Source organism: Artibeus jamaicensis, unplaced genomic scaffold (assembly GCF_021234435.1).
Source record: "Artibeus jamaicensis isolate MK-2021 breed Jamaican fruit bat unplaced genomic scaffold, CSHL_Jam_final contig_3126, whole genome shotgun sequence".
NCBI classification, from domain to species: domain Eukaryota; kingdom Metazoa; phylum Chordata; class Mammalia; order Chiroptera; family Phyllostomidae; genus Artibeus; species Artibeus jamaicensis.
Window position 1 is genome coordinate 17,573,950 of NW_026521723.1, and position 25,983 is coordinate 17,599,932.

The 25,983-nt window shown below is 45.7% G+C and overlaps 1 protein-coding gene across 2 annotated transcripts in view; it reads right to left on the reverse strand.

Annotated features, from left to right (window-relative positions):
• Positions 1-742: 742 nt before the first annotated feature.
• FSTL1 (follistatin like 1) overlaps positions 743-25,983 on the reverse strand; it is a 58,228-nt gene continuing 32,987 nt past the window's right edge. For both annotated transcript variants that reach the window (XM_037139806.2, XM_053663135.1), the window contains exons 3-11: positions 22,100-22,204; positions 19,880-20,009; positions 18,989-19,021; positions 17,586-17,716; positions 14,785-14,903; positions 13,348-13,460; positions 12,892-13,002; positions 10,543-10,619; positions 743-3,282 (exon numbers count right to left, since the gene is read on the reverse strand). In XM_037139806.2, coding sequence (XP_036995701.1) covers positions 3,238-3,282; positions 10,543-10,619; positions 12,892-13,002; positions 13,348-13,460; positions 14,785-14,903; positions 17,586-17,716; positions 18,989-19,021; positions 19,880-20,009; positions 22,100-22,204 — 864 coding nt within the window. In that variant the 3' untranslated portion in view covers positions 743-3,237. The remainder of the gene's footprint in view (positions 3,283-10,542; positions 10,620-12,891; positions 13,003-13,347; positions 13,461-14,784; positions 14,904-17,585; positions 17,717-18,988; positions 19,022-19,879; positions 20,010-22,099; positions 22,205-25,983) is intronic.

Genomic DNA, 25,983 nt, shown 5'->3' on the forward strand with positions numbered 1-25,983 from the left:
AACAATGGCCTCTGCCAGCACTTCTGTCTGGGAGAAAGGTGCCCTACAGGTCTTGCTCTGATGTTGGACAATTCAGTTCCTCCCCATTTGTCTCTAATGGCTTTCAATCTGCTACCCCCATGTAGAACTCAGAGGGAGTCCAAATAAGTCTTGTGCGCTGGCCCTTTAAGAGGAACTGCCTGGGACTCCAGCAGTTTCTGTCTTCCACAGCCTCAATCCCTGCTGGTTTTTACAACCAGAAGTTATGGGGACTTATCTTCCTGGCACTGAAACCCTGGGCTGAGGAGCCTAGTGTGAGGACTGGGGACCCTCACTGCTGAGATATCCTTCCCGATTTTCATCTGCCACAGGTGGGTGTGGGACCAGCCTATTCCATGTCCCTGCCCCTACCAGTAACAATGTGGTTTCTTCTTTAATTCTATAGTTGTAGGACTTCCATGCAGCTTGATTTCTGATGGTTCTGCATAATGGTTGTTCCAATGGTTAGTTGTAATTTTGACGTCATGGTGCTAGCAGGAGAGCTGTTACCTACATCACCATCTTGACTAGAAGTTTGTCATTCTTTTAAATGAACTTGTCAATCCCTGAGTGAATTTTCTCTCCCAGCTGCAGTTCCAAGGTTTTATTAGGAGAAACTCTTCAGGTCTCTTTTAAGGTTCCTGAATCCTAAACCCACTTTTATGAGGTAAATATGTTCTCGTAAGATTATTTGGGGGCGGGGGGGGAAGGAAACCAATACAACTATTATTTTAACTTCTTTATTTATCAATAGTATCCAAAAAAAAATAGGAGTTACAAAAACAAGTTAAATGCAGTATGGAAGCCTACTAAATACAAATACACTTCACAAACACATAGGCAACAAAACCTGTTCAAATTGCTTCTTGAAATTTGGCTATTTTAAAACAAAGGTGTAAAGACATTCAAACCGGTTCACATGGACCTATTAGCAGGTGGAGGAGCCCTGCTTTCCAAAAGCAGTGGAGTCCAGTGTCATGGCGTGTGAGGTTTCCATGGACACTGGATCTTAGCAGGTGCTGTAATTAATATGTTTATAAAATAAAATTGTATACACACAGAGAAAGCCCAAGGAAGCTTGCAGACTAAGCCATGTGCTTTTAGAGCTGGGGGAACTGAACCCAACTTAATCCTGCTTATTTGCTCCACACAACACTCCACAAATTTGGCTATTTAGCAGCTTTCCATGAATGGTCATCAGATCGAATGATTCTATAGTGCAGACAAGAGCTTCCCTATTTACAGGCAGAATACAGATTTGCTCTTGGGAATTCGTTGTTGCAGAGCAGGATAAGTCTTGGGTGGCAACCACTGTCCCAAATAACTTGTGAGGAGACACTCTGGTTTCTTGCTTTAAACAAACTGGTAGTCCTGCTCTCCCTCCCTTAGCATCCAAGTGCTGGCAAACTTGACCAAGGCCTGTTGCTGGGAGTTCCCAAGGCACTTGGACAGGGAGGAGCATTTCAGACCACACAAGTGGGGTTTGAAGGGAACTTTTAAGTGGGATGATAGATAAAAGCTTAGAATTCTAAATGAAGTGTGGTGTTCTCCTTTCAAAAGAGAACAAGGAAACTTATTTAGAAGATATTCCATTTTCAGTACAACTTTCATCAATCTACATATTTTCCCTCTGCTGGTCTATAATCTGCTTTTTGAAAATGAGACCTTATGTCAAGTGTTTAATCTTTGTTATTCCAAATGTATCCTAAATATGGTACTGAGTAGGGTTAATGACTGCACAGGCCAAAAGACATAGGAAGGACTGACTTCTCATCTATCACAATTTTAAGGTTAAATAGGAAACGCGGAAGTGTAGACAAGTGGCGTGGTTCTCTTCCCCGCTCTCTTCCAAGGCTTTACCTGAGAGGGCTCTGCATCAGAGCACAGCCTGGGGCCATTCAGACCGAGGTCAAATTTGGTCATCTTGTTTTGGCTTTCTAAATCTTCTTGTTCTAACAAATATTCATTTATCCTAAGGAGGAAGGGAAAATCATAGGAACTTGTCTCTCATGGATCAATGATCACAGACTTGATGAAATCAAAAGGTTAATGCATTCCTGCCTGCTCACTGAGGAAGCTGAGACCCTGAAATAGGAAGAGACAAAGCTGAAGTCACTCTCCTAGTCAGTGGTGGACCAATGAGCATATTGATAGGCTGGGATATCTCGCTTAGCTGCACTCGTCTCCATCCTTGAAATACTGATTTGAATGAACTCGGAATAACTGAAAACAAATTAGCTTTTGGATCTTGAAAGCTCTGTATGGAGATGCTCCTCTTCCCCAGGCTCCTGTGTGAGGTACCATGGCTCCTCCGGCAGACCACTGAGCCACTGGAAGCCAGGGGGACAAACTCTGGGCTATGGCTAGTATGTGGCAGGGCAGGAAGTCAGGTGACAGCAGTCCCTGCACCTGGAAGAACCCCAAGTTCCCCTACCTCTGAAATGGTAGGCCTATGGAAAACTAATTACAAAAGCGTAATTTCTAGTCAAGAAAATAAAATATTAAAAATACAACTAATATAATGATAATAATGAAAAAATGAAGTCAACGTGCCAAAAAAAGTTTTACAGAAAAATAGCACCTTTGGTAAGAAGTATTTTTTAAAATTTGGTTAGGTCTCTAAGGGGCTGAGAGTACACAAGTATCTGCATTATTTGGGTATACGTTCCCAGAAACTCCATCAAGTCTGAGGGACACTGAGGAGCTAGGCAGGACAGCTGTGTATCTACAGGCAGTGGTTGGGGCCATGAGGAGATGCAGAGATGCTGGGCTCTGTTATGCTGATAGCGACCAAAAGAACTGGAAGCAGAATGCTTCTTCTCCACTGAGCTTCCCAAAGTCCTCCTCTAGGTACCACCTGCTAAGTTCTCTCTGGCACTGCTTGCCCTCCCTGCAGCGTGTTAGACTCAGAAGTGGGTTCAGATCTGGACCTGCCCCTCTCCCTACTCTGATGCAGTTTCTTTACTTGCCTCCAGCCCCAAAGCCCCATTTATACAGTTTCTCTCAAATCCCTCCTGGAAATGGAGGTTATGGCCCTTTCCCCTCTCGCCAGCCACCCCATTTCCTTTATTGCAAAACAAACAGACAAAATAAAACTTGTTGCTATACAAGCAAATACTGGTGATTTGGCGACTGTAGCAGACTCGTGTATACTGGATTCAGCGCCGAAGTGGAGGAGAAGGTGCCCATCTCTGGACACCGTTCCCTGGTGCCTCCTCACTAGATTTCTTTGGTGCTCACTCTCTTGGCCTTTTCAGCTGTTTCCTTCAAGAAGCAAGAGAAAATAAGTGTTACGAAATATTTTGTTTAAATCACTGGCATTTCTCTAGACCTCAAGACTTTATCTAGCACTGGCAGACACATGCTTACGCCAAATTTTAGTTCTGTTTAGTAGTCCATCTCCTCTGCGGATGGCACACAACTTTGGGGCAAGGATTGTGTCTTATCATGACACGGTCATTTAGGGGCTGTCACTGGATTAAGAGCCGACCCCACTGGGATTCCTATGAAACAATCGGGTCAGGCATGATTAGCCCCACTTTCAAGATGAAGAGAAGGCTACAAAACAGCAGTGCTACAAATGTCCCGAGTCCAAGTGCGGAGAAGTGTTAAGAGCAACAGGCTCCGGAGGCTGGGACCTCAGGTGTGGCTGTGCTGAGTTCTGGAGGACTTGGGGCATATTATGAAACCTTCTATGCCTCCGTGTCTTCAACTACAAAATGAGGGTAATAAGGTACTATCTCTTACAACTGTGATACATCTCTTCAAAAAATACATTCTTCTTTTTTTTTAAGTATTTTATTTATTTATTTTTAGAGAGAGGAGAAGGGAAGGAGAAAGAATGAGAGTGAGAGAAACATCAGTGTGTGGTTGCTCCTCACGTGCCTCCCACTGGGGACCTGGCCTGCAACCCAGGCATGTGCCTTGAGTGGGAATTGAACCAGCGACCCTTGGTTCGCAGGCTGACATTCAGTCCACTGAGCCACACCAGCCAGGGCAGAAGTCATTCTACTTAAAGTCAATGAGCACATGAGGAGATACTCAACATCGATCACTAGAGAAATATAACTCAAAACTACAGTGAGATGCCAGTAGACTAGGATGGCTAAATTTAAAAAAATAAGGTGGGGAGCACAGGGCGGGGTGGGCTGGGATGGGAGAAATAGACAGAAAACTGTACTTGAAAAATAACTAAATAAAAAAAATTATGGACGATGTTGCCAAGTTTGTGGAGAAATTGAAACACTGCTGGTGAGGATGTAAAATGGTACATCACTTTGGAAAACAGGCTGGTATTTCTTCACAAGATAAACAGAGTTACCAAATGACATTCCACTCCTAAATATGTACCCAAGAGAAACAAAACACAAAAGCTGTACAAGAATGTTCATGACACCATTATTCATCATAGCCAGAAAGTAGAAAACCAAATATCCATCAACTGATGAATGGATATATACCATGTAGTATATCCATACCATGGAATGTAATTTAAATTTAAAATAGAATAAAGCATGTATGTCAACTAATTGAAAATAATTTAAATTAAAAAAAAAAGAATGAAACACCAATTCATGCTACAACGAGGATAAACCTTGAAAACATTACACTAAATAAAAAGAGGAAGACAGAAACACTACATATTGAGTAATTCCATTTATATATGTTCAGAACAGGCAAATCTTAAGAGTTAAAAAAGCAGCCCTGGCTGGTGTAGCTCAGTGGATTGAGCACAGGCCTGTGAACCAAACAACTGCGGTTCGATTCCCAGTCAGGGCACATGCGTGGGTTGCAGGCCAGTTCCCAGTGGGGGACACATGAGAGGCAACCACACATTGATGTTTCTCTACCTGTCTCTTTCCCTTCTCCTTTAAAGATAAATAAATAAAATCTTTTAAAAAGAAGTAGATTAGTGGTTACCAGAAAAGAGTGAATATAGTGACTTCTAATGGGTGAGAGGTTTCTTTTGGAGATGATGAAAATGTTCTTGTGGCTGACAATCTTGTGACTACACTAAAAACCACTGGACTGTACATTTCATTATCTTTTTAATGTTTTTTAAAATTACATTTTATGATTTTGCTATTACAGTTGTCCCAATTTTCCCTCCTTTGTCCCCCTTCAGCCAGCACCCCACACTACCTTAGGTAATCCCCACTGTTCATGTCCACGGGTCATGAGTATAAGTTCTTTGGCTTCTCCATTCCCTACACTGAACTTTACCTCCCCATGGCTGTTCTGTAACCACCCATTTGTACTTCTTAATCCTCTCACTTCTTCACCTTTCTCCTAAAACTCTCTCTGTATCCATGATTCAGTCTTCTTGTTTGCTTAGTTTCTTCTTTAGATTGAATTATTGACAAGCATGCATTTAATTGTTCATAGCTTTGATATTCTTTTCTGAAATAAAGTCCCTTTAATCTTTCATATAATGGTTTGGTGAGGATGAATCCTTTTTAAAGATTTATTTATTTATTTTTAGTGAGAGGGGCAGGGAGGGAGAAAGAGATAGAGAGAACCATCAATGCATGGTTGTCTCCTGAGCGCCTCCCATGGGGGATCTGGTCCACAACCCAGACATGTGCCCCGAATGGGAATCAAACCAGCAACCCATTGGTTCACAGGCCAGCACTCAATCCACTGAGCCACACTAGCCGGGGCTAGAAATGCTTTTAAGATTTTCTCTTTACCTTTTGGCATTAGAATTATGACAAGTCTTGGTATGGGCCTCTTTGCATCCCTCTTGTTTGGGACTCTCTGTGTTTCCTGGATTTGCATGTCTGTTTCCCTCACTAAATTAGGGAAGTTTTCTTTCATTATTTTTTCAAATAGATTTTCAGTTTCTTGTTCTCTCTTCTCCTTCTGGCACTCTTACGATGGGAATGTTGGAATGCCTGAAGTTGTTCCAGAGGCTGCTTATAGCATCCTCATATTTTTGGATTCTTTTTCCTTCTTGTTGTTCTGATTGGTTGTTTTTTTGCTTTCTAATGTTCTAAATCACTGATGTGATTCTCAGCTTCATCCACTCTATTGTTTCCCATAAATTGTTCTCTTTCAATTAGTGTACCTTCATTTCTGACTGGATCTTTTTCATGCTGTTGAGGCCCTCACTAAGTTCCTTGAACATCTTTATAACCAGTGTTTTTGAAATCTGTATCTGATATATTGCTTATCTCCATTATGTTTAGTTCTTTTTCTGGAGTTTGATTTGTTCTTTCATTGGGGCCATGTTTCTTTGTCTCCTCATTTTGGCAGCCTCCCTGTGTCTCTTTCTGTGTATTGGGTAGAGCTATTATGACTCCCTGCCTTGGTAGCATGGCCTAATATAGTAGGTGTCCTGTAGGTTCCAGTAGCACAGCGTCCCTTATCACCCAAGCTGGGTTCTCAAGGTGTGCTCTTCATGTGGGCTGAGTACACCCTCCTCTTGTAGTTGGGCCTTGGTTGCTGTTGGCAACTGATGGGAGGGGTTTACCCAGGCCCATCAGTTGCAAGGATTGGCTGTGACCACTGACCACCACCTCCACCCTCCATGGAGGATCAGCTGTGCAGGGGCAGGGTGGTGGTGCTCTGATGTGGTTCTGTAGCTGTCCACTGGGTGCACAGGCCCTAGGGTTTCCCAGGTGGTGCAGGCCAAGATCAACTCCTCCCTGTGTTTTGCCAGAGACCACCCTGCCTGAGCTATAGAGGAACCTGAGATGGCTGCTACTTGTGCTGGGCTAGATTACCAGGTGAAGCCAAACTGCAAATCTACACTGGCAGTTGCTAGTGCCAGGCCTGGGGCCACTTGGCAAGACGCACAAGGTAAGAGGGTTGGGGGCTTCAACAAACTGAAGCCCAGCTATTGCTTGTTTGAAAGGATTTAAGTAGTTGTGAAGCATGAGCCAAGACTAGGCATTCATATGAAAAAACTACTGTTAAGAGCTGTAAGTTGGGTGGGATGGAGTCTCAGGGGATTTCCATAACTGGGGTGGGGTGGGGGACAAACAGTGTTAGCCAGGTTGATGGAGTCTCAGATAGATGGCACCCACCTGCTAGCTCGGTGGCTGTGCCCATCTTTCTGTCTTGGAGAAAGCTGTCTCCCAGCTCTCACCTTGATGCCAGCCACTTCAGTGTCTCCCTGTCTGCCACTGGTGCCTTCCAAGCTGATACTCCAGTGCTGGAGCTCAGAGGGAGTGAGTCTGAGTAAGTTTGTGTGTGGGTTCCTTCAGAGGAACTACTTGGGACTCTAGAAGTTTCTTCCACCAACTCAATCTCTCTGCTGGTTTTTGCAGCCAGAAGTTGTGGGGGCTTATCTTCCTGGCACTGGAACCCTGGGCTGGAGGCCTGATGTGGGCTTGCACTCCTTGCTCCCAAAATAGCCCTCCTGAATTTTTATCCACCACACATGGGTGAGGGAGCAGCCTGTCTAAGTCTGTGCCCCTCCTACCAGTCTGGATGGATGTAGTTTCTTTAATTCCATAGTTGTCAGACTTCCACTCAACTTGATTTCTGATGGTTCTGAGTGATGGCTGTTCTATAATTTCACTGTAATTCTGATGTGGTTGTGCAAGGAGGCGAGCCACATTTACCTATGGCACCATATTGACTAGAAGAGTCCTTATAACAAGGTGTAGCCAGGGGGCCCCCAAAGAGGGATTTGTAATAGGGTCCAGAACTCAGGATGTTCAGGAATTATTAAAAAAACATAGGATGCCCTCGCCCTCACAAATCTGAACTGGGGGATAGGACACATGGAGCAGAGCCATTGAGAGTTGCTCTGCATAGCAAGTTTTTCAAATAACCTCGGGCATGGTCATTTAACATATCTATAACTTTTAACTGGTTTCATGGATATGTTAAACAGCTGTGACCTTGCTTTGAGCCAGGGAGATGAGAATGACTTCAACCCATGACTTAACTGGGAGGCAACTCCCCCTGGTTACAGCACCCGAGTAAGAGCTTGGAGATGACTGGCTCCATGCCATATAGGGCCACACCTGCCCAGACTTACTATGGCAGCCCAGAAAAGCTGGCAAAATACACGAATGCTGGCAGGTATAGCTGATTGTGGGAGGAGTTAGAAATGGGGATGCAGAGGAAAACTGGCACTGGGATGTAAACTCAGGTGCAGCAGCCATGCAAGGGGCAGGGATCATGCAGCTTTGGTGACAGGGAGGGGACAGTGAGGCTTTGGTGAGGGGGATTCACGCAGCTTTGGTGAGAAGGGAAAACCATGCGGCTCTGGGGCTCCTTTGCCATGCAGCTTAGGAAGCTGGAAAGCAAGACGTAGCAGCGATGTAGAGCTCTCTCTTAGCAGTTTGGAAGAAGGCAGGAGAGACACTGCAGGAAGGAAAGGGGTGAAAGGACTCTTGCTGGTGGGAGAGCAGAGGTGCCATGTGGGTTTAGATTAAGAACTGGAGATTGCAGCGGCGACACAGCTGATGGTGCTGGGAACTGAGGGAGGCCTGCCAGCAGAGCATGGATTACTGGGAAGAACCGGGGGCTGCCTGAGCCACAGACTTCTATTTCTTTTCCTGAGATATGGTACCCTGGACTAGGCAAAGGGGAAAAGGAAGAACTGTGTGTGTTTGTGGGTGTTTTAAGAGACTTTGGGATTTTAATGAAGACATTAAGTCATTACTCTTAAGTTAGTGTAACTTTTGAATAAATAATGCCTTTCCTTTTCACCAATCTCTGGCATAGAGAGCTGTAATTCCCTGACAGCAGGCAAGGCGAACCTAGTACAGGGGGACCCCAGCAGGAGGGGGGTCCATTCAGTAATAGTATATTATGCCCCCCTGCATGGGTCTGTTTGGTAACACCCTGTTAATCTGCACTGTCATTTTAAAGATGTGAATTTTATATTCAAATTTTATTTCAAAAAAATTAAATAGAAAAGAAAATGACGAAAGTGACTGGCATCTAGCAGACACTGTTGGTGCCCCATCCATGGCCCCTTGTCTTTACTCTTTCAGTTCACTGAACTGGCTTCTTACTGCCTCTTTTTCTCTGGTAGTAGGAGCCTGCTCTGCTCACACGTGTTGGCAGGCCAGAAATGCCCAGTAATTGATGTTTGCTTATGGCAGCCCTTGCTAGGGGCTGACAGGAATTCATGCAGGAATCCCTTCCGGCATGCTAACTGTTCCCAGAGTTCCACACCAGAACTAAGCTCCACTTGCCTGCAGTGATAAACCTCCTGGACACACGCTACTGCTTCCTCCCCTTCCTGAGCTCAGCTCCCAACTCCCCTCCTGGTGTTTCCTGGGATTGCCTCCCAAATAAACTATGTGTACTTGAGTCCCTGCCATAGTATCTGCACCTGAGGGGACTTACATAGACAGAGACACTTAAAAATGAAAGATAGGAGTCTCTGCTTTGGTTTAAAAAACTGACATGAGATTTCTACAGTATTAGTAAAGATAATGATAAAATGCATATAAAGTCAATAAATATGAGCAATGAATATTAACAATTCTTTATTTTCAGTCAAATATTTCATCTCAATAGTTTACCAGTTCTTATGATTGGTATATTCCTTAAAAACTACATCAGGGCCCTAGCCAGTGTAGCTCAATTGGTTGTAGCACTATCCTGTAAAGTGAAAGGTCATAGGTTCGATTCCTGGTTAGATAGAAACTGATCGATATTTCTATCTCACATAGATGTTTCTCTTCCTCTCTTGCCCTTCCTCTTCCTCTCTCTAAAATCAATAAGCATGTCCTCAGGTGAGAATAAAAAAAATTAAAAAAAAAAAACCAAAACAACTTATATGTCAGAGGGAAGGCTTGTATTACCAGACCCAGTCTACACACAGGTGACTTAAGGTACAATATCCTTCGTTAAGACTTTATGGTAAACTAGTGGAAAGACAGGCCTGGGAGTCCAGCACACCTATGTCTTCTCTATAGGACCGTAGCAAAATATGTCAGTGGATCACTATTCTGTTAAGCACCTTTTCCCCAAGAAGGCCTCCAACTTGACATAGAAACTGAACGGAATTCTCATTATCTTCTCAAGTCTCTAGGAAGCAGAACGTTGAAGTTTCCGGTGTTTGTCAGTCCAGGCTGTTTTCTAGCCAGCATAGCATTTAACATAAATCCTTTCTCCTCTAGTCCAAATCCATTAATTTCATGCTCACCGAGAACCAACCATACACCCAACCCTGTGGTAAATACAGGGATGCAATGGTGAGCAAGCCATAGAGCTTTGCCTTCAGGAATTTATGGTCTGTGTCTGGGTACTTGTGACAGAAAACAGTAAACTTCTTTAGTTCTTGCTCATTTGCAAACCATTTCCAACCCATCTGCAAATCACCTACTGACTGATTCTTACTAATAAAGCAATTCTGCTAGGACCTGCGGGACCCTGCGAGGACCCCATCAGAGAGCTGTATTGTGGTTGGATATTATAGGTGTATCATTCAGGGTCTACTGCACTGAAGAGGGTGCATCTTTTTGGTCTCCTGGGCTATTAGGCAATGTCTGCATGGTGGAAGGGCCTCGTGGCGGCAAAGACACCTGAATCAGCAGGGAGGCTGCAACTCACCTGGTGCTTTTGGAGCTCCTGGACATATCTTGTCATCTCCTCCTCTGTCTGGGTCTGGACCCCCTTCTGATTCTTTCCTGCAAGAAGAACCAAGGCTCAGAGCACAGGTAGCTGAGGGAAGCCAGTTAGAGATCCCGCTGGTATCCACTTTCTAGGTTCTTAATTTTACCTCCCATTTAATTCGCGGAAGAGTGAATTACTCACATTTCTCTGCTACCTCCAAAGCAACACACTGAAAACAAAACAATCTACACCCACTATCTTTTGGCCTCTGTTTCTAGTGTCTTCAACTGTTCTGTACATCTGCTCCAGGACTGGCCTTGCAGAAAGAGCTACAAAGAAAATCTGGATTTTGACTCTGGAATTCTTCTGGGGCAATGCTCCCCTACCATTCACAGATCCTAGAGAACATTTCAAAATACAACTGCTTAGACTGCATCTTCAGAGACTCTGATGTCATTGTTGTGAGGTCGGGCCTGGGCACAGCGTCCTAGAATGCTCTCAAGGTGGTTCAGATGTGCAGCCAGGGTCGGTAACAACACACCTACAATGTTTACCAAACTTGCACACACACACACACACACACACACACACACACACACACACAAAATTACAGCATATATCTTAAAAACGTAGGTTACTAAACTGCTCTTTGGCAGATTTTGATTCAGGAGGTTTGGGATGGAACCCAGGGATCGGGACATTTAACTGGGAACAGTACTTGTGGGAAATGCTGCTCCACTACAGCTTCCTGACTTAAGCATCAAGCTGCCCCTCACGGCGATTTCCCTCAGTTCTGGCTCCAGCTGGCTTCACATCTCGGTGCTCCTTCTTTTCTATGCCATTGGGATTTAGGATTTAACTTTCAAGTACTGACCTGAAAGTCCCTTGGAATGACACCGCTACACTGTCCTCTCCGATCCCTGGCCCACACACCAAGACACGCGAAGGCCTCTGGGGTGCCGCCATGGAGAGTGCTCTTTATACCCATGTAGACTCTGAACCTGGGCCACCCAGGGAGGATCAACAGTCCAGGGCTGCTGTGAAAATGAGCAGTGTCCCATGGGAGCAATCATTTGGATTTTGTCTGATGCATGTGATGGGTCTCATTGTCCAGATGACCGTACCAGCTGTTCACCAACTGCCTGTGTCCTAGAAATGGATGGCTACCTCTGCTAAGCCAGACCAGGAGCAGTCAGGCATGGACAGCTACGGTGGAGAGTTTTGGGAAGATGAGTACAGGATGCTTCCTGGTTGAGGTACTGTTTTAAGATGTTCTCTCCTGGCTTCAGTAGCTCCCGTGTGCTTGGCCGGGCTACCTTGGCTTTGATTTGGCCTCCAGCAACTTCTAGGCATTTCTAGTCTCTAAACAGCCTCTTCCTGCTCTTTCATTTGTGTCTGAAGTTAGACTGGCTTTCTGCCCTTTCACACTGAGAAGAGACTCGGTCGCAGGGAGTGGGAGACAAGGGATCCCCTGGGTAGTACTGAGTTCCATTTGTACTATTGGTGTTGTCTGGCTTTTTGTCTAGAACCACCTCTTCCTGGATCCTCCACCTCCAGTTAGTTACCAGATTATCTGACCTTAAACATGATCCTAGGACCAGCCTGCTTTTTTCTTGTCTCAGTTGGCTTTTTAAGATATAATTTTAAGTTCATTGTAGGTATAAATTTTGTACTTGACTTCTTCCAACTGACCTTTCTTCCCAAAGTAGATGTGACCTGGCTTCACCCTTCTCTGTTTTGCTTCCATTCTGAATGGTGCTTGTTTTCTCCCCCTAGGTCCTGGCTTTAATCTTTGACATCACTGTAGCCCAGAACCTTGAGGGGACCCTGGTGGTTCCAACATACACTCTGGCTTCTGCATTGGTCCCCCAAACTCTGATGTCTCTGTATCCCTGACCCACCCTGCACATGTCTCAAACACCTTGACTTTCTCTTTTTCAAAGGAACATCTAATTCTGTAGGCCCAAAGGTCTACAAACATTTTTCCTTTTTCTCTTGAGAATGGGTGGTGAGGAGGAGTCTTTTCATCTCCAAACGCCTGAGTCTTTTACACAGATTTTCTAAGCTGTCATAAGGATTAAGTGGGTTATGTAAAGTGCTTAGAAGAGTGCCTGGCACGCTGTTCTCACTAACTAAGTGTGTGCTCTCATTATGACCATTACTATTCCAATCTCATATCAACACCGGATCTTGCCCTGGGTCTTGAACCTCCTGCTACCCAGGTTCCTTGCTCCCAGCTACCACCTTACTCTTCTCCGTCACCCCCACCCTGACTTCTCTCGTGGTGATTTCAAGAAGGACACTCTCTCCCCATTGCTCCTTCTTTCTGCCTGGGGCACAGCTCACCGTCACAGGTCATGGCCGTGCAGACCCAGTTTCCGCAGGCACAGACGCAGCGGTTACAGTCCACCTCGGTCTCCGCTCCGTCGGCATACATTTCATCCTCCAGGGCACACTCTGTTGGGACCAGATATAAGGGTGATAGTTTAGGGTGAAGGTGGAACAGAGCATCTTTACTACAGTCTGTGTACCTTACCCTTTCCCCAGACAAAACCTTGACTTTCTCTTTTTTAAAGGAACATCTAATTCTGTTAGCCTGTCCCTCATAAGCACCATATCTGAGCAAATGCTACCAACAACCACAGGTTTGGGGACCTGAACAGCACCATGGAGATGATGGGCTGGAGCCAACCTAGAACTGTGGAAAGGAATTTTCTTAGCAAGCTCTGGAGCGTTCCATCAACTCTAGCCCTCTCAAAATGCTGCTACTTCCTGTATCTCCCCATTTTGGGTTAAGCATACTCTTCTCTGGAGGGTTGAAGGATGGGTTGAGGCACTTGAGGAACTCTTGGAAGCTGAGTTTCCAGTCAGCATTTTCATCAGACAGTTCAATGAGAGCGTCGACACAGAGTCCTCTGAAACAAAACACAGGAGAAATGGGTCGCCCGGCCCCCAGCTTCACTCCTGAAGAAAGGAAATCAGCACGAGAACCACATACACCTGGAGCTCCCAAGGGAGGCCAAGCAAGTGACTGTTAATTGAGAAAGTTTCTCTCTATACTGACCTCCCACAACCATCGACCGTCCTGACTCCTGTAAACATCCAGCCTTCGGTTTGTTGTACCAGATGTCAGATCACTCAAATGTTCCTCCCAAGGCAACTACAATTTCCTGAATGGTTCTGTCCAATTTTGATTGACAAATGTTTCACTACCTGCACACCTTCTACCAGTAACTGCCTTTCCCTATGGTGTAAGCCAACCAAACTAGGAAAATCAAGACAGAAGAGAGGGTAATAGATGACGTGAAAGGAATGTGGGATCTGGAAAAATGTGGAGTTCAACAAGCATCACCATTCTAGAGAGCGATCTTCCAGAAAAGGTTCATAGAATCCCAGCTCCCTCAGTCTCCTGTGGCTGGACCTGAGCCCTGGTCAAGCACTTACTACCCAAATGGCCTTGAGCTAATTATTCAGCCTTCCTGTGCCTGCTTTCTCATCTGTAAAGTGAGGACAAGAGGTCCTCCTTCACTGGGATGTTATGAAGAGCAAATGCTGAACTTGTAAAATACTGTCTAACTTCATATCAAAATATGAAGGATTTTCAGGTATTATGTGTAGGCCACAGACTATCATTAAGAAGAATCTTTCTAGAATCTGGGCTTCAGGCTTTGTACTTCTTTTGAACCAAGTGGTGCTTAAACTATTTTTAATTCTTACCAGTGTGCTGGAACCACACCAGAAGTTTAACTTTTATTAATATTTACGCTGGAATAATACTAGAAATGGAGAGGGATGTACTCACATTTGTAATAATTAGGGTTCTCTATGTGAAATAGCACCAATTATCTTAAAATCAGAACTAAAACAATTTCAGATGTACAGTTAGGTAATAATACATTAAAGTAATTCCGTCAGAAAATTAACCATTAAAACATTACTCACAACACCCAGAAACAACTTTGCTCTGATGCAATCTTGGTCATTTATTTAAAAATTACATTCTTCTATTCCTTGCAAGTTCTAGCCAAAAATAATAACCACCTGATCGGATACCAGTGGTGCTGAATTTATTAGTTCACAAAGTTCATAATGTTCATGGAACAGACCAGGACAGAGTTCCTATTTTGTGTTTCAATTCATATTAGCAGTGGCAGCTCCTCTGCAGGTAGGGTTTCAGATCCCCTCTCTGGTCCAGCCTTCCCCTCAGGGTCCCCTCCTTGCCCCGCTCACCCCACTCACCTAAGCAGCTTGTTATTCTCCTGGTCTGCGTAGGTGGTGATGTTGATGGCGGTTTCATTCTGCTCCACAAATTTCAGGAATTCACTGGAGTCCAGGTGAGAGTCACCATTATCGAAGTTCTAGAAAGGGGGTGAAGGGATCTTTCAGGAACATTTTGTAGAACCCAGTTCCAGCATTCCCTGGCTCAGCTTGACCCGCCTCAGGTTCACCTTGTTCTTGACATGTTCCAACCAACCCTGCCCTGGCTGGGTGTCCAGAGAGCTACAGCACCCAAGGCCCAAACCCCTGGGCCCCCAGAGAAAGCCTCAAGGACAGAGAGTGAAAGTGCGTGGGTAGAGGCTACAGAGAGCCTTTCAAACCCAGACCCTCGGGAAGGCAGCCTGAGCACAGCCTGCCGTAGCCAAGAAGCCTGGTGCCTTGAGAGACTCTGCAGACAGTCTCGATGGCACCCCTGGGGTCAGGCTAGCCACCATGCCACATTCTCAAACCCTAATGAACATCTAATAACAAAGCTGTGAGTCAGAACCTCTGCAGCAGAGTCCAAGATGCGTATTCCTAACACGCTGCTTGGGAACAATGACAAAGGTGGCTCTCAGAGCTCACGGGACCATTTCTCACTGCTTGATTTCCAGCTTCCCTTGCCGGCTCAGTGCTTAACTCTCGCACTGGTGCCCCTGCACCAGGGAGGAGTCAAAGGCCAAGGGTCTGCATCAAAAACCTGCAGTCAGAGGTGCTGCAAAGTCCCCATCGCTCTGCCCTGTGCTGTGGGCCCCACTGCAGACAGGCGCACAGGTCCTCAGCTCAGCTGGGGCAGGCTGTCCCCATGGCCCAGCTGGCATCCCACAAGCACAAGGCGAGGGTGCCGTGAGCTCAGGCATTGCTCCCACTTTGTCAAGAGAATAAACCAAGACCTTCCACTCCTGCCTTAGCTGCAGGTGGAGGTTGTCAGTTTCAAGGCAGGGATGAAATTCTAAGTTGGACACTTTTGTTTTCCTAAAATAGTTCCCATGGAAAAAAACTTTTTTTCAAAATTCTTTTCTTAGGCTGCCTCGAGTTCTGCCCTAGGAAATAATCAGCACCCCCATGTTACCTCCTAGGTGGCTCCCCAGAAGGTGTAAGGAATTCTGGAGGAAAGGTCTGCCCAGGTTCCTAGGGTGTGGGTAAAGGTACAGCTCCCAGCTCTCCTGCCATTACTATCGTGGGCACGTGCATTCCACTTTGAGGTGATATATCTTTCCATACATGTGCAGTAACAGGAATGTGTAAGACAACTATGACGGCCTTGTTTAGCACTTGTTTACCACCACTCTTGTCCGAAAGCCTAGGAAGAGATCTCACATGTAGTCACTACACATTCACCCTGAGGAAACTTCCCTGAATGTTCACCTATGTCACCTTGATTAATTAAGGGAGAGAAATGAAATGAGGTTGACCGGGTGACATGCTTAACAATGCAGAACTTTCCTGAGTCCAAATGTTGCAAGTGCTGGGCAGACCAGAGCAACTCCTACAGAGCCCTGGCTCCGTCAGGGCCTGAGTCAGACCGAGTGCAGGGAGAGGAACAGTCCGGCAGTGGCTGTAGACCCAGAGGGCGCCAGGGGTACCCAGAACCTGAAGACTGCAGCCCAGGCAGCCCTCAAAAGGCAGTGCTGAGTGCACTCACTTCACATTCACTGGGACCAGAGTCCAGGCCTGCAGCTGTGAGAGGGGCCAGCTTGCCTGTACTCATCTCACAGGAGCCCCGTTGGGCTTCCCCAGGCCAGGTCTGTATGTGGAACCCATAGGAAAAACGAGGTCTGATACCAGCCCTGGAAACAACTAAGAATCCCTAGGGGGCCTGCATGTGAAGGGGTCAGGGAAGGATCATGAACTTGGACCATGAACCAACCTTAGTTCACTTGGCCTCTGTTCAACCAACCGGCTACAAAGGCATAATACCTCCTTATTCCCACATTTCCCAGCTTTATACTTGAAATAACCTGATTCTTCTGTGTAACCACAGGGTTGTGGAAAGGCAGGCAGTGTGTTATGAGAGCCATGTTTGAGGTTTACTGCAAGTTTGGAGGCTGTTGAAAGGAGAAGGGCTAGGCCAGGCCTCACTCACGCACAGTAGCTGGGATGATGGGGAACGTAATACCAGGGTAAGGGAGATAAGAAGGCCGGGTCCAGTCTCAGCCTGGCCACCAGAGTCTGCCACCCAGAGTCCAGGGTGTGTGTGTGACACGGCCATGAAAGGCTCTTTCGGCCTGGGTCTTCCCTCCTCATTCTGCTGCGCTTTCGCCTAAGAAAGAGTGACTGAATCACCAGCTGAGGTGAGACTGATATTGATTTAGCCACATTCTGGTTAGATTTGCTTTTTAACTAATCTTCCTACAAGGAATGCCAGCTGGGCTAGAGGGCAATTCACTGGTTCAGAAACAGTCCCTGTGAGATATCAGATCACTTATCAACAGGCAACTGTCTGGCTGGTGGGAGGGAGTCTCCCTTTGAAGACGGTACACACAGGTCTCAGGTAATCATCAAAAAGTAGGTAGCGAAGGACATATAAAGAGCTTCCCAGACAAGGGAAAGCTAAAGGAGTTCATCACCACCAACATGTGCGCTGGATCTCAGACTGTGCTGCTCGACTCCCACTGACTGAGCTGCTCAGAAGGCCCCTGTCACTGCTCCACAGAAGGAACTACGAGGAGGAAACACTCAAGGGCTCTCGCGGGTTTGTATTTCCTTGTGGTGTGGCCATGGGAGAGGGAGTCTCCCTTTCTCTGGGGCTGACCAGTCTTTGGCCCCCAGCTTCGGATTACCTTAAAGTACTTGTCCAGGATTTCACTGTAGTTGCTGCCCTTGGAGAACCAGCCGTCTGGAATGATCTCTGCTTCCAGCCACTGGATGATGCGGCGCCGGAGCTCATCACGGTTGGACTGATAGCAAACGACTGCGGGAAAGGGAGAGAGGCCAGCCGAGTGTCACCTGGGACGCACCATGTGGAAGCCCCCTGTCAGGGCTGAGGGCAGCATGGCACTGAATTCCACAGGGAAACGGATGCTCAAGCACTTGTCGCAGGGGAGTCAACCCGCGGCGCGCACTGGAAATATCTGACCCAGGATTCAAACTCATGTCTCTAAAGAATATATAAAGATCAGTAACACTGAAAACGAGAGACTATGTTGCTTAGGTGAGAAAAAAGGGAAGAGCAGCAAAACGAAGGACATTTTCATTAATTTTATGAAGCTGAGGGGAAAATAATCAACAGAACAGCTCTCTTGGCTCAAAGATCAGCTGAAATAATAAATGAATACAGAAGAACATTGCAATTCTTTATGCCACTGGATTTCTGATCCCCTCTGTGTGGTTCTTCTCTCTCTCATCAGCCACGTCTGTCAAAAACTTTCTTCCACCTAGAACTCACACCGCTGCGTCATCCTTTGTTATACACGGCAGAAAACGAGGCCAAGGGAGGGCCCTGCTGAAGCTGTGTGAGCCACATGGAAACAAGGGAGGGGCTGAGAGATGGGTGGATGGGGAAGCAGAGAAGGGACAGGCTGGCGAAAGGGAATTCCCGGAAGACAGTATGTTAGGATGTGCAAACGGCACTGAGGCAGTAAATGAAATCTGGGCACCTTCCCCACTCTGCCACTGTTTAGCTGTGTGATTCAGGGAAAGTCACTTGGCCTCCCTGAGACTCAATATCCTCATGTGTAAGATAATTACAGTGAGACCTACCTCACAAGGTTATTGTGAAGATTTAAGAAGAAGTATATGCTAAAGGAGTCTGTAACAATAAATCATAATGAAATTTTACTTTTTATTCATAGAAAATCACAGAATAAATCTTACTGGCATTTTAAATGATCTCCTTTCAGAAAATTGTGCCTTCTGACTCTGCTCAGCCCATGACATCAGCATGTCTTACAGAGCATTGGAGGAAGGACTCAGTGGCTTTCTTGTCCTTGCAGTTCAATCACTACTCAGAAAAATGCAAAATGCAGCCAACGTTCTGACCCAACTGGATGCTTCAAATGGCAAACACAAAAGTGAAGTTTTGCAGCTTTCTGAGCTATGTTGAAGAGCGACCAGTTAGTTGTGGGTCACTGGGACTCACACATAGAAGATCTTGTGATCTTCAGCAGGGACTGTGGGGCATGAAGTTTCCATCATGAAAGAATTTCCTCCCTAAGATGCACACGGCAGAAAAACAGGCACTCACCAGGGCTGGCAGAGGGACTTACAGACTTCTTCTCTGAAAGACAAAAGAAGAACATGCATAATGCAAAGTAAAGGAAAAAGAAAATTGCAGTGTATTACTGGGATTATAGCTGCCCCACATTAAAAGAGTCATGTCATTTTTTCATTGTTTTGTCTTAAGCCCTTGTCTCCTATTCTTCTTCCAAGACGCAAGTTTAGGGGTCTTTTCTTTCCTGCTTTGTTTGACATTTTCAGGCCACCAAAGTCCCTCCTAGTCTCACACTTCGTCTTGTTAGGTTGAGGGGTAGGGGAGGTCACTGGGACTTTGATAATTCACGTGGAATCACTATGGACATGGAAATGGAGTGGAGACCAACACGTGGGAAACAGCTTCTTATTTCTCCAGGGAAGTTTAAGGCTGAGAAAGGCTAGGCCGGGAGCTAGTGTCTAATGAGCAACAAGTGTGGGACCTCTGCCCTCTTATCCTAATGACAATGGTTTGAGTGTAATAATACCAGGACTGAGAGGTACCCAGATTTTAAAAGAATGGAAAAAGTGAAACTAACCTGCTTTTTAAAAGATACAGAATGCACTTAAACACTTCCTTATTATTATCAATTATTGATGTGGCTCCCTATCCACTATCTAGCTGCAGACAGAGCTGGAAGCCCCCCTGAGGGTCAGATGTAGGAAACCTTGTGGACAGGCCTGGGCCATCCTGGATGAACCAAGCAGGCTCATGAGTGTCAAGAGGATACGCCTCCAAGAACCTCCAAGAACCTGGGTGGGTGGTGTCTATAGCTTTGGGTGCTGCGGTCGGGGTGGAAAGGACTCCCAGAACCCACACCATACTGCTCTGTTCCCTGGCCCCCCACGGCTGCAGCTGGGATATGGTGGTGAGAGCATTGCCTACCTTTGCAGTGTCCATCATAGTCAACCTGGATTTTGGATCCCGTGAGGCAGGCATCTCGATGCAGCTCACAGTGGTTGAGGTAGGTCTTGCCGTTGCTGCCACACACAGGCCTCTTGTGAGGTTTACATTGCTGAAACAGACCAGCAGAGGGTGTTTGTGCAATCGAGGGTGTCGACACACACAGGAGTGTGCACGCGCACACACACAGACCCATCTGGTGGGGACTCCCCACCAGCAGAGCTGGCCTCTATCCGACCAGGGCAGAGGGAGCCTCAGTGTGGCACCTGTGACCTACCCCACGCAGCGCTGAAGACACCTTATCGCTCTGCAGCCCCACATGGCCCTGTGTGCCCATCTGGGTTCAGGGTCATCTCTCCTATTCTGTGAAGATCCAGACCTCTGCCCCACCCCCATCAAATTAGCAGAAAGGGCATTTTTACTAGACGTCAGGAATTCGGAGTTTTCTTCACTTTGTCACTTTGTAGAAAGTCATTCAGTGTATTTAGATGAACTAAGATCCCTTAAAATTCCAACATTCTATGACACAAAACAGCCAGAGCTGAGAGCTCTAAATGTGGAGACTGAAAGGGAGGTAAACGCCCCAGTTCTTCAACTCTTCTGGGGATGAACCATAAGAATCTTTGCTCTCTTGCTTTGTTTAGTATTTTGGGGCCATTGTGTTTCCCTCCTAATCTTAGACACAGCTGTCTGCTGTGCGGCTGGGCTGGGGTGCCGGGGTCTCTGTGCAGGACCACAGAGAGTCATTACGAACAGGGAAATGGACTAAAGTTCACTTGGCAACTCAGGTCTGCTCTGGCTATTTATAGTGCCATGGTCACAGGCAAGCTCAGTTTCTTAAGACTTTAGTGGTTTTTGAAAGGCGAGAGAGGGAAGCAAGTTCAGCACAGGCCTAATAAAAGCACTAAAGCAAGCAAGAGCAGATGCAGCGAAAAGAAACCCAGATCACGAGATGGGAGTAGCCCAACCTTTCCAATGAACAGGCAAGAATACGAAAGCCAGAAAGGCAAACTGCACCCAATCAATTCTTATTTCTGAGTTCCATGTGCTGGGCACTCGGCAAAGCCAAATACGGTCTCTGTCTTCATAGCATCCAGTGGCAACAAGCCTGCTCAAATGTCACACAAATGTTCGTGGTTGAGGTGAGGCCAGGTTTCTGAACCCTAAGTGTGGTCTTAAGCCACCACACAGTGGCCAGTGCACCTCCAGTGAGGCCCTGCCAGGCTTCCCAACCTGCCTGTTTTCCAGGCTTCTAAACCGAGGGGCTTCCTGCCCCAGGGACTAACTGGGGCAATGGATGAGGATCCTTCACCTGGGGACTAAGTTGGGACTATTTATTTGCAGAAAGACAGACTGATTTTGACAGAAGCAGGGAAAAGGTCACACCCATCTAGGGTACTTTTGTTTGCCTAAGGTGAGAACTTATCAGAATCCTGCTTAGGAGAGAAGTATTTCTTGAAAGCTCACTTTTTCTTTTTATAGTTTATTTCAAACTAAAGCAAACCTGAAAACCTGCATTCTATCTATATTTTAAAAATGTGCATTTCTCAGCAAGCCCTAGTGGGAATCAATCCTACAGAAATAAAGATAGCAACAAAGGTGTTATTATTTAGTGGGAAATGAACTAAGTGTCCATCTATAGGAAAATGATTACGTATGTCTGGTTCTTTTACACCACTAAAGATTGAAATGTTAAAAAAGGAGTCAGAACAATACATGCTGATCTACAGGGTTTTCCATGATATATGAATGAGTACAGAATGCAAGTTGCATATCTACATATATAGATGTTATGATCCCATTTTGTATCAAATAGATGGGAACCATAGCTATGTGTTTATAGTAGCAAAGAAAACAAATGTGGAAATATATACCACACTGTTAACACTGGTTCAGACTAACAGGATTTGAAGGTTATACAGATTATTAATATTGTTTATACACATATCTATACTTACTGGACTTATTTTGTAATTTAAAAATCTGATAAACCTAAATCATTTTTAAAAAAGAAAAAAATATCCCTGCATTCACATCTGATTTTTAACTCCTGGGATGAAAATTCTACTCTGTTCAGATAGACAGGGTGTGCTTTCACAGAGAGGATGAAATTGTTGACACTGCTGCGCCAGCTCGCACGTGCAGCGAGGTGGCCACACTGGCCTTGGCCCCTCTCCTCTGGCTCCTGACCTCAGGACTCACCTCAATGCAGAGGCAGGTGGGCTCTCCCTTCTCTGTGACTGCACATTCCCGGCCGGCTCCACAGAACACATTAGCACAGATCTTGGATTTACTCTTCAGTTCTTCCTAAAACACAGAATCATAAGAAAACCATGTCGCTGAAACACACCCACCTTGGGATGGGCCAATGGTGGGGATTATCTTTCAAGCACAGGGCTTGGTCTGGAGTCAGGGCTCATGGAGTCGAAGGGTCCTGAACCGCCAGAAGCTTCCCCAGCAGCCAGCACCAGCTTTGCCAGCACGGGCCCAGCCCAGGCTACTTGCAAGTCCCTAAGATTGTTTCTTAAAGAGCAAGAGCTCCTTTCTTGCACACTCCCTTTTTTCTACTAATGTTTATCAGGTAACATAATATTATCTATTATTTGCCAACATTATGCTAAGGAATGGCGATACAAAGGCACAGTCCCTGTCCTCAAGAAGCTCCATGATGCTCTGAGGAAACACAAATAAAGAGTTCTTTACAAAGCAATATGGAAATGCCAGGGAGCTGGAGGGGGAGAATCCAATGAGACACTGACATAGGAGGCCTTAACTGATTCCCAAAGGATGAGAAGAATAGATCCAGCAGAAATGGAAACATTAGACAGAAGGACGGATATCTGAAGGACCAAAATCTCACTAAGCAGTGCTCAAGGCCACTATCATCTCAAAAGGCGAAAAAAAGCTGGTTAGCCACGGAAGCAGGGTCTTATTTAGCCCCGCCTACATCTGCCTAGGGCTTCCACAACCACGGAGAGGGCCAAGCCATCCGACAAGCAGTAGAACTATCCTCAAACCACTTAGGGCCAGAATTCCTGTTCAGAGGACACACCAGAACTGAAAGGCAGGAGAGGGCTTTAATCTATGTCTCTGGGCCGCTGCCCACGGAGTGGCATTGCCTGAGACTAAACAACAGAGATGGTAGGGGCTGTGATGGGATCATGGGATTGGCCCTAGTAAAGGTGGAGTTGAAACTAAGATTCTGCCCTTCTGGTCACGTCTCGTATACCATGCGGGGACCTCACATGCACAAAGTCACTTCTAACAGTAAATTGTTACAGCTGGTAAAGGTTTTTCATCCAAGAATAAGTCAAAGCAAAAAACAAAGTAGATATTCAGAGCTGAGGGTCTGCGTCCAATACAGCTGCTCTGCTGCCACCTGGAGGATGCTTTGCAAACTCCAGGTTATTATTTTCTCCCTGAGCCAGCTTGCAAGTCATACAAGGCCCCCATTGGTCTAGAAACTCTTGCCATGCTCACATTTCATTGGTTCACACGCTGTAGTTACACCCATTCTTTTTGGATGTTGCTAAGGCAAATTCAATAAAGCTGGCAGGCAGGGAAGAAAAAGGAAGTAATTCCCAGAAGGCAGGGAGGCCTATAGAGCTGTTGTTTCCTGAACCAGGAATGGAGATAAAAAGAGAGCACATTCCCCACGCTGAGCAGCCCTCTTGAAACTATGTCTGGGAATAGAAAGCAGATCCAAAAAGGAAGAAGAAAAGGCTATCACTGACTAATAAAAAAAATCTCAGATAAGACTCTTCTTTCCCTTTCAGGAAACAACCCACTAACAGAGGGGCACAGACAAATATATAACCCTCTGTGGGTGTGTCACACGAGTTACAGACACACACACAGATGCATAAAATGCATGACGGGACATATGCCTACACTTGAAAGACACAGCTCCTCAACCTTCAGCACTTAGCTGCATGCTGTAACTAGTCACTTTAATTCTTTGAGCCTCAGTTTCCTCCTCTATAAAATAGGGATAAATACCAACCCTGCCCTGTGAAGGTGAAATGAAATAATGTATTTGGAAGTGCATCATGAACTGTAAAACAAACTGCCTATGAAAAGTGTTATTAATGTTAATGCTTATAGTGTTTCCTGTAGGGATAGCCTATGGCATTTATGGAGCCTCTTTTATTTTTTTTATCTTATGTTGTTGATTTTAATGTGTATTAAAAATAAAAGCTTTTAGTTATAAGATGAATTCAACCCAAGTCATTTTGCAGAACTAGTTCTCGAAAATCCATATAAAAACAGATACTCTTTATTTAAAATATAAAGACTAATACTTGAATAGTACAATTAAAATTTTTGAAGTGTTTTCATACATGTAATTTCATCTTACTGTGTGGACCTCCTTGAAAGAACATGAGTGTTATTAAGCCCATTTTATGGAAAAGAAAATTAAAGATCAGAAAGGTCAAGTAACTTCCACAAGGTCTCAGAGCTAAAATGAGGGGAGCTAGGTTCCAACCTGGATCCTCAGACAATAGATGATTAAGCTCCCATTTATAAATATATGGCACCCTGCTAAGAGATTTTTATTATATATTATATAATTTTTAAAAAAATTATTTATTGATTTGAGAAAAAAAGAGAGAGATTTGTCCTAGTTATTTATGCATTCATTGGCTGATTCTTGTATGTGCCCTGACTGAGGAATAAAACCACAGCCTAGGTGTGCTGGAATGATGCTCTGACCAACTGAGCTGCCTGGCCAGGTCCCATACGTTACCTTCATTCAGCTCTACAACAGCACCATAAGCTCAACAGCATAATCATTCCCATTCTACAGATGAGAGAAATAGGCCTTATCAGTTTACTAACTAGCTAGCCAGTGGCAGAACTATGATTCTACCAAACCTAAAGGAAAAGTTCTTTTATATTTATTTTCATACCCAGAAGATTTAAGGTTAAGGAAATTATAATGAGGATGTGATTGGCATAGGTAGTAAATGTCAGGAGAAAGTGCTTAACACTGTGCCAGAGAGTTGGATTTGAAATCCCACATCCCACCTCTGCTCCTTAGCTGCCCTGGTAGTGGGCAAGGCACTACCTTTGAACCTCAGTTTCCTCGTGCATACAGGGAGAACCCTGACCCCTACACAGCCCATGTGCAGATTAAATGAGATGTACCGCATGGAGAGGAGTGCCTGCCACACAACTGGAAGTGGCCATGATTATGGCGCAAAACAGAGTTTCGGACAGTTTTCCCGCTGAGATGCTAATTACCACTTCGGGCTGCCACATCCCCACCAGTTCCCCCCCTCCCCTTACCCCCCTTGCACTGGAGTGACAATACTGAGAGCAGGACAAACGGAACGGGAACATAAAAGGCCTACCAAGCCTTGTTTATCGTTTGGAGACCACAGAGAGACGCTAGCTACACAAGCATTTCTCCGTGCGGGTGGTATATCTGTCAATAGGTGGCAATCTCTCTCTTTGTCTCACAAGCCCAGAGCCAGAGCCGCAATGCAGAGCGAAGCCGGGCTCCTTCTGCCCCTCCCAGCTCTGCCTCCCTGCCCGGTGAGGTGGGGAGGTGGAAGATCGGGGCGGGTGCCCCACAGGCACCAGCAGCTGGAACCAAGAACTGGGGATCTGTCAGCTTGGGAAAGAATGTCTTACCTGAAGCCCTCATGATCCTCCCCAATTCTTCCTACTCACAGGCACGCTTTAGTGCAGAAATCAACCACAAAGAACATTTTCTCCCAAGACATGGCTTCTTTGCACCACGGAAAGCCCTTCAGGCTCCTGGGAAGTCCCTTAGGGTGGTTGGTGGTTTTACCCATCTGTTAAGTGACCGATTTTGAATGGGGGAGAACATCTTGAGATGTTCGTGGCAGGATCATGCTCACAGACAGGGAGGGACGTGGTGAGGGAGAGAGATGGGTGGGTCAGCAGGTGTTGGGGAGCAGGTCTTGCCAGCTGATCTGAGGGATTTCCCGTGGACCCGGTGGGCAGTGAGGACCTTGGGAAGTTTGGAATGGGGCCGGTGACATGACGAATGAGGTGACTTGGACCACGTGTCTAGTCCCTTTCGACTTAGAAATTCTGACTCCAAGTGTAGGGCAGCC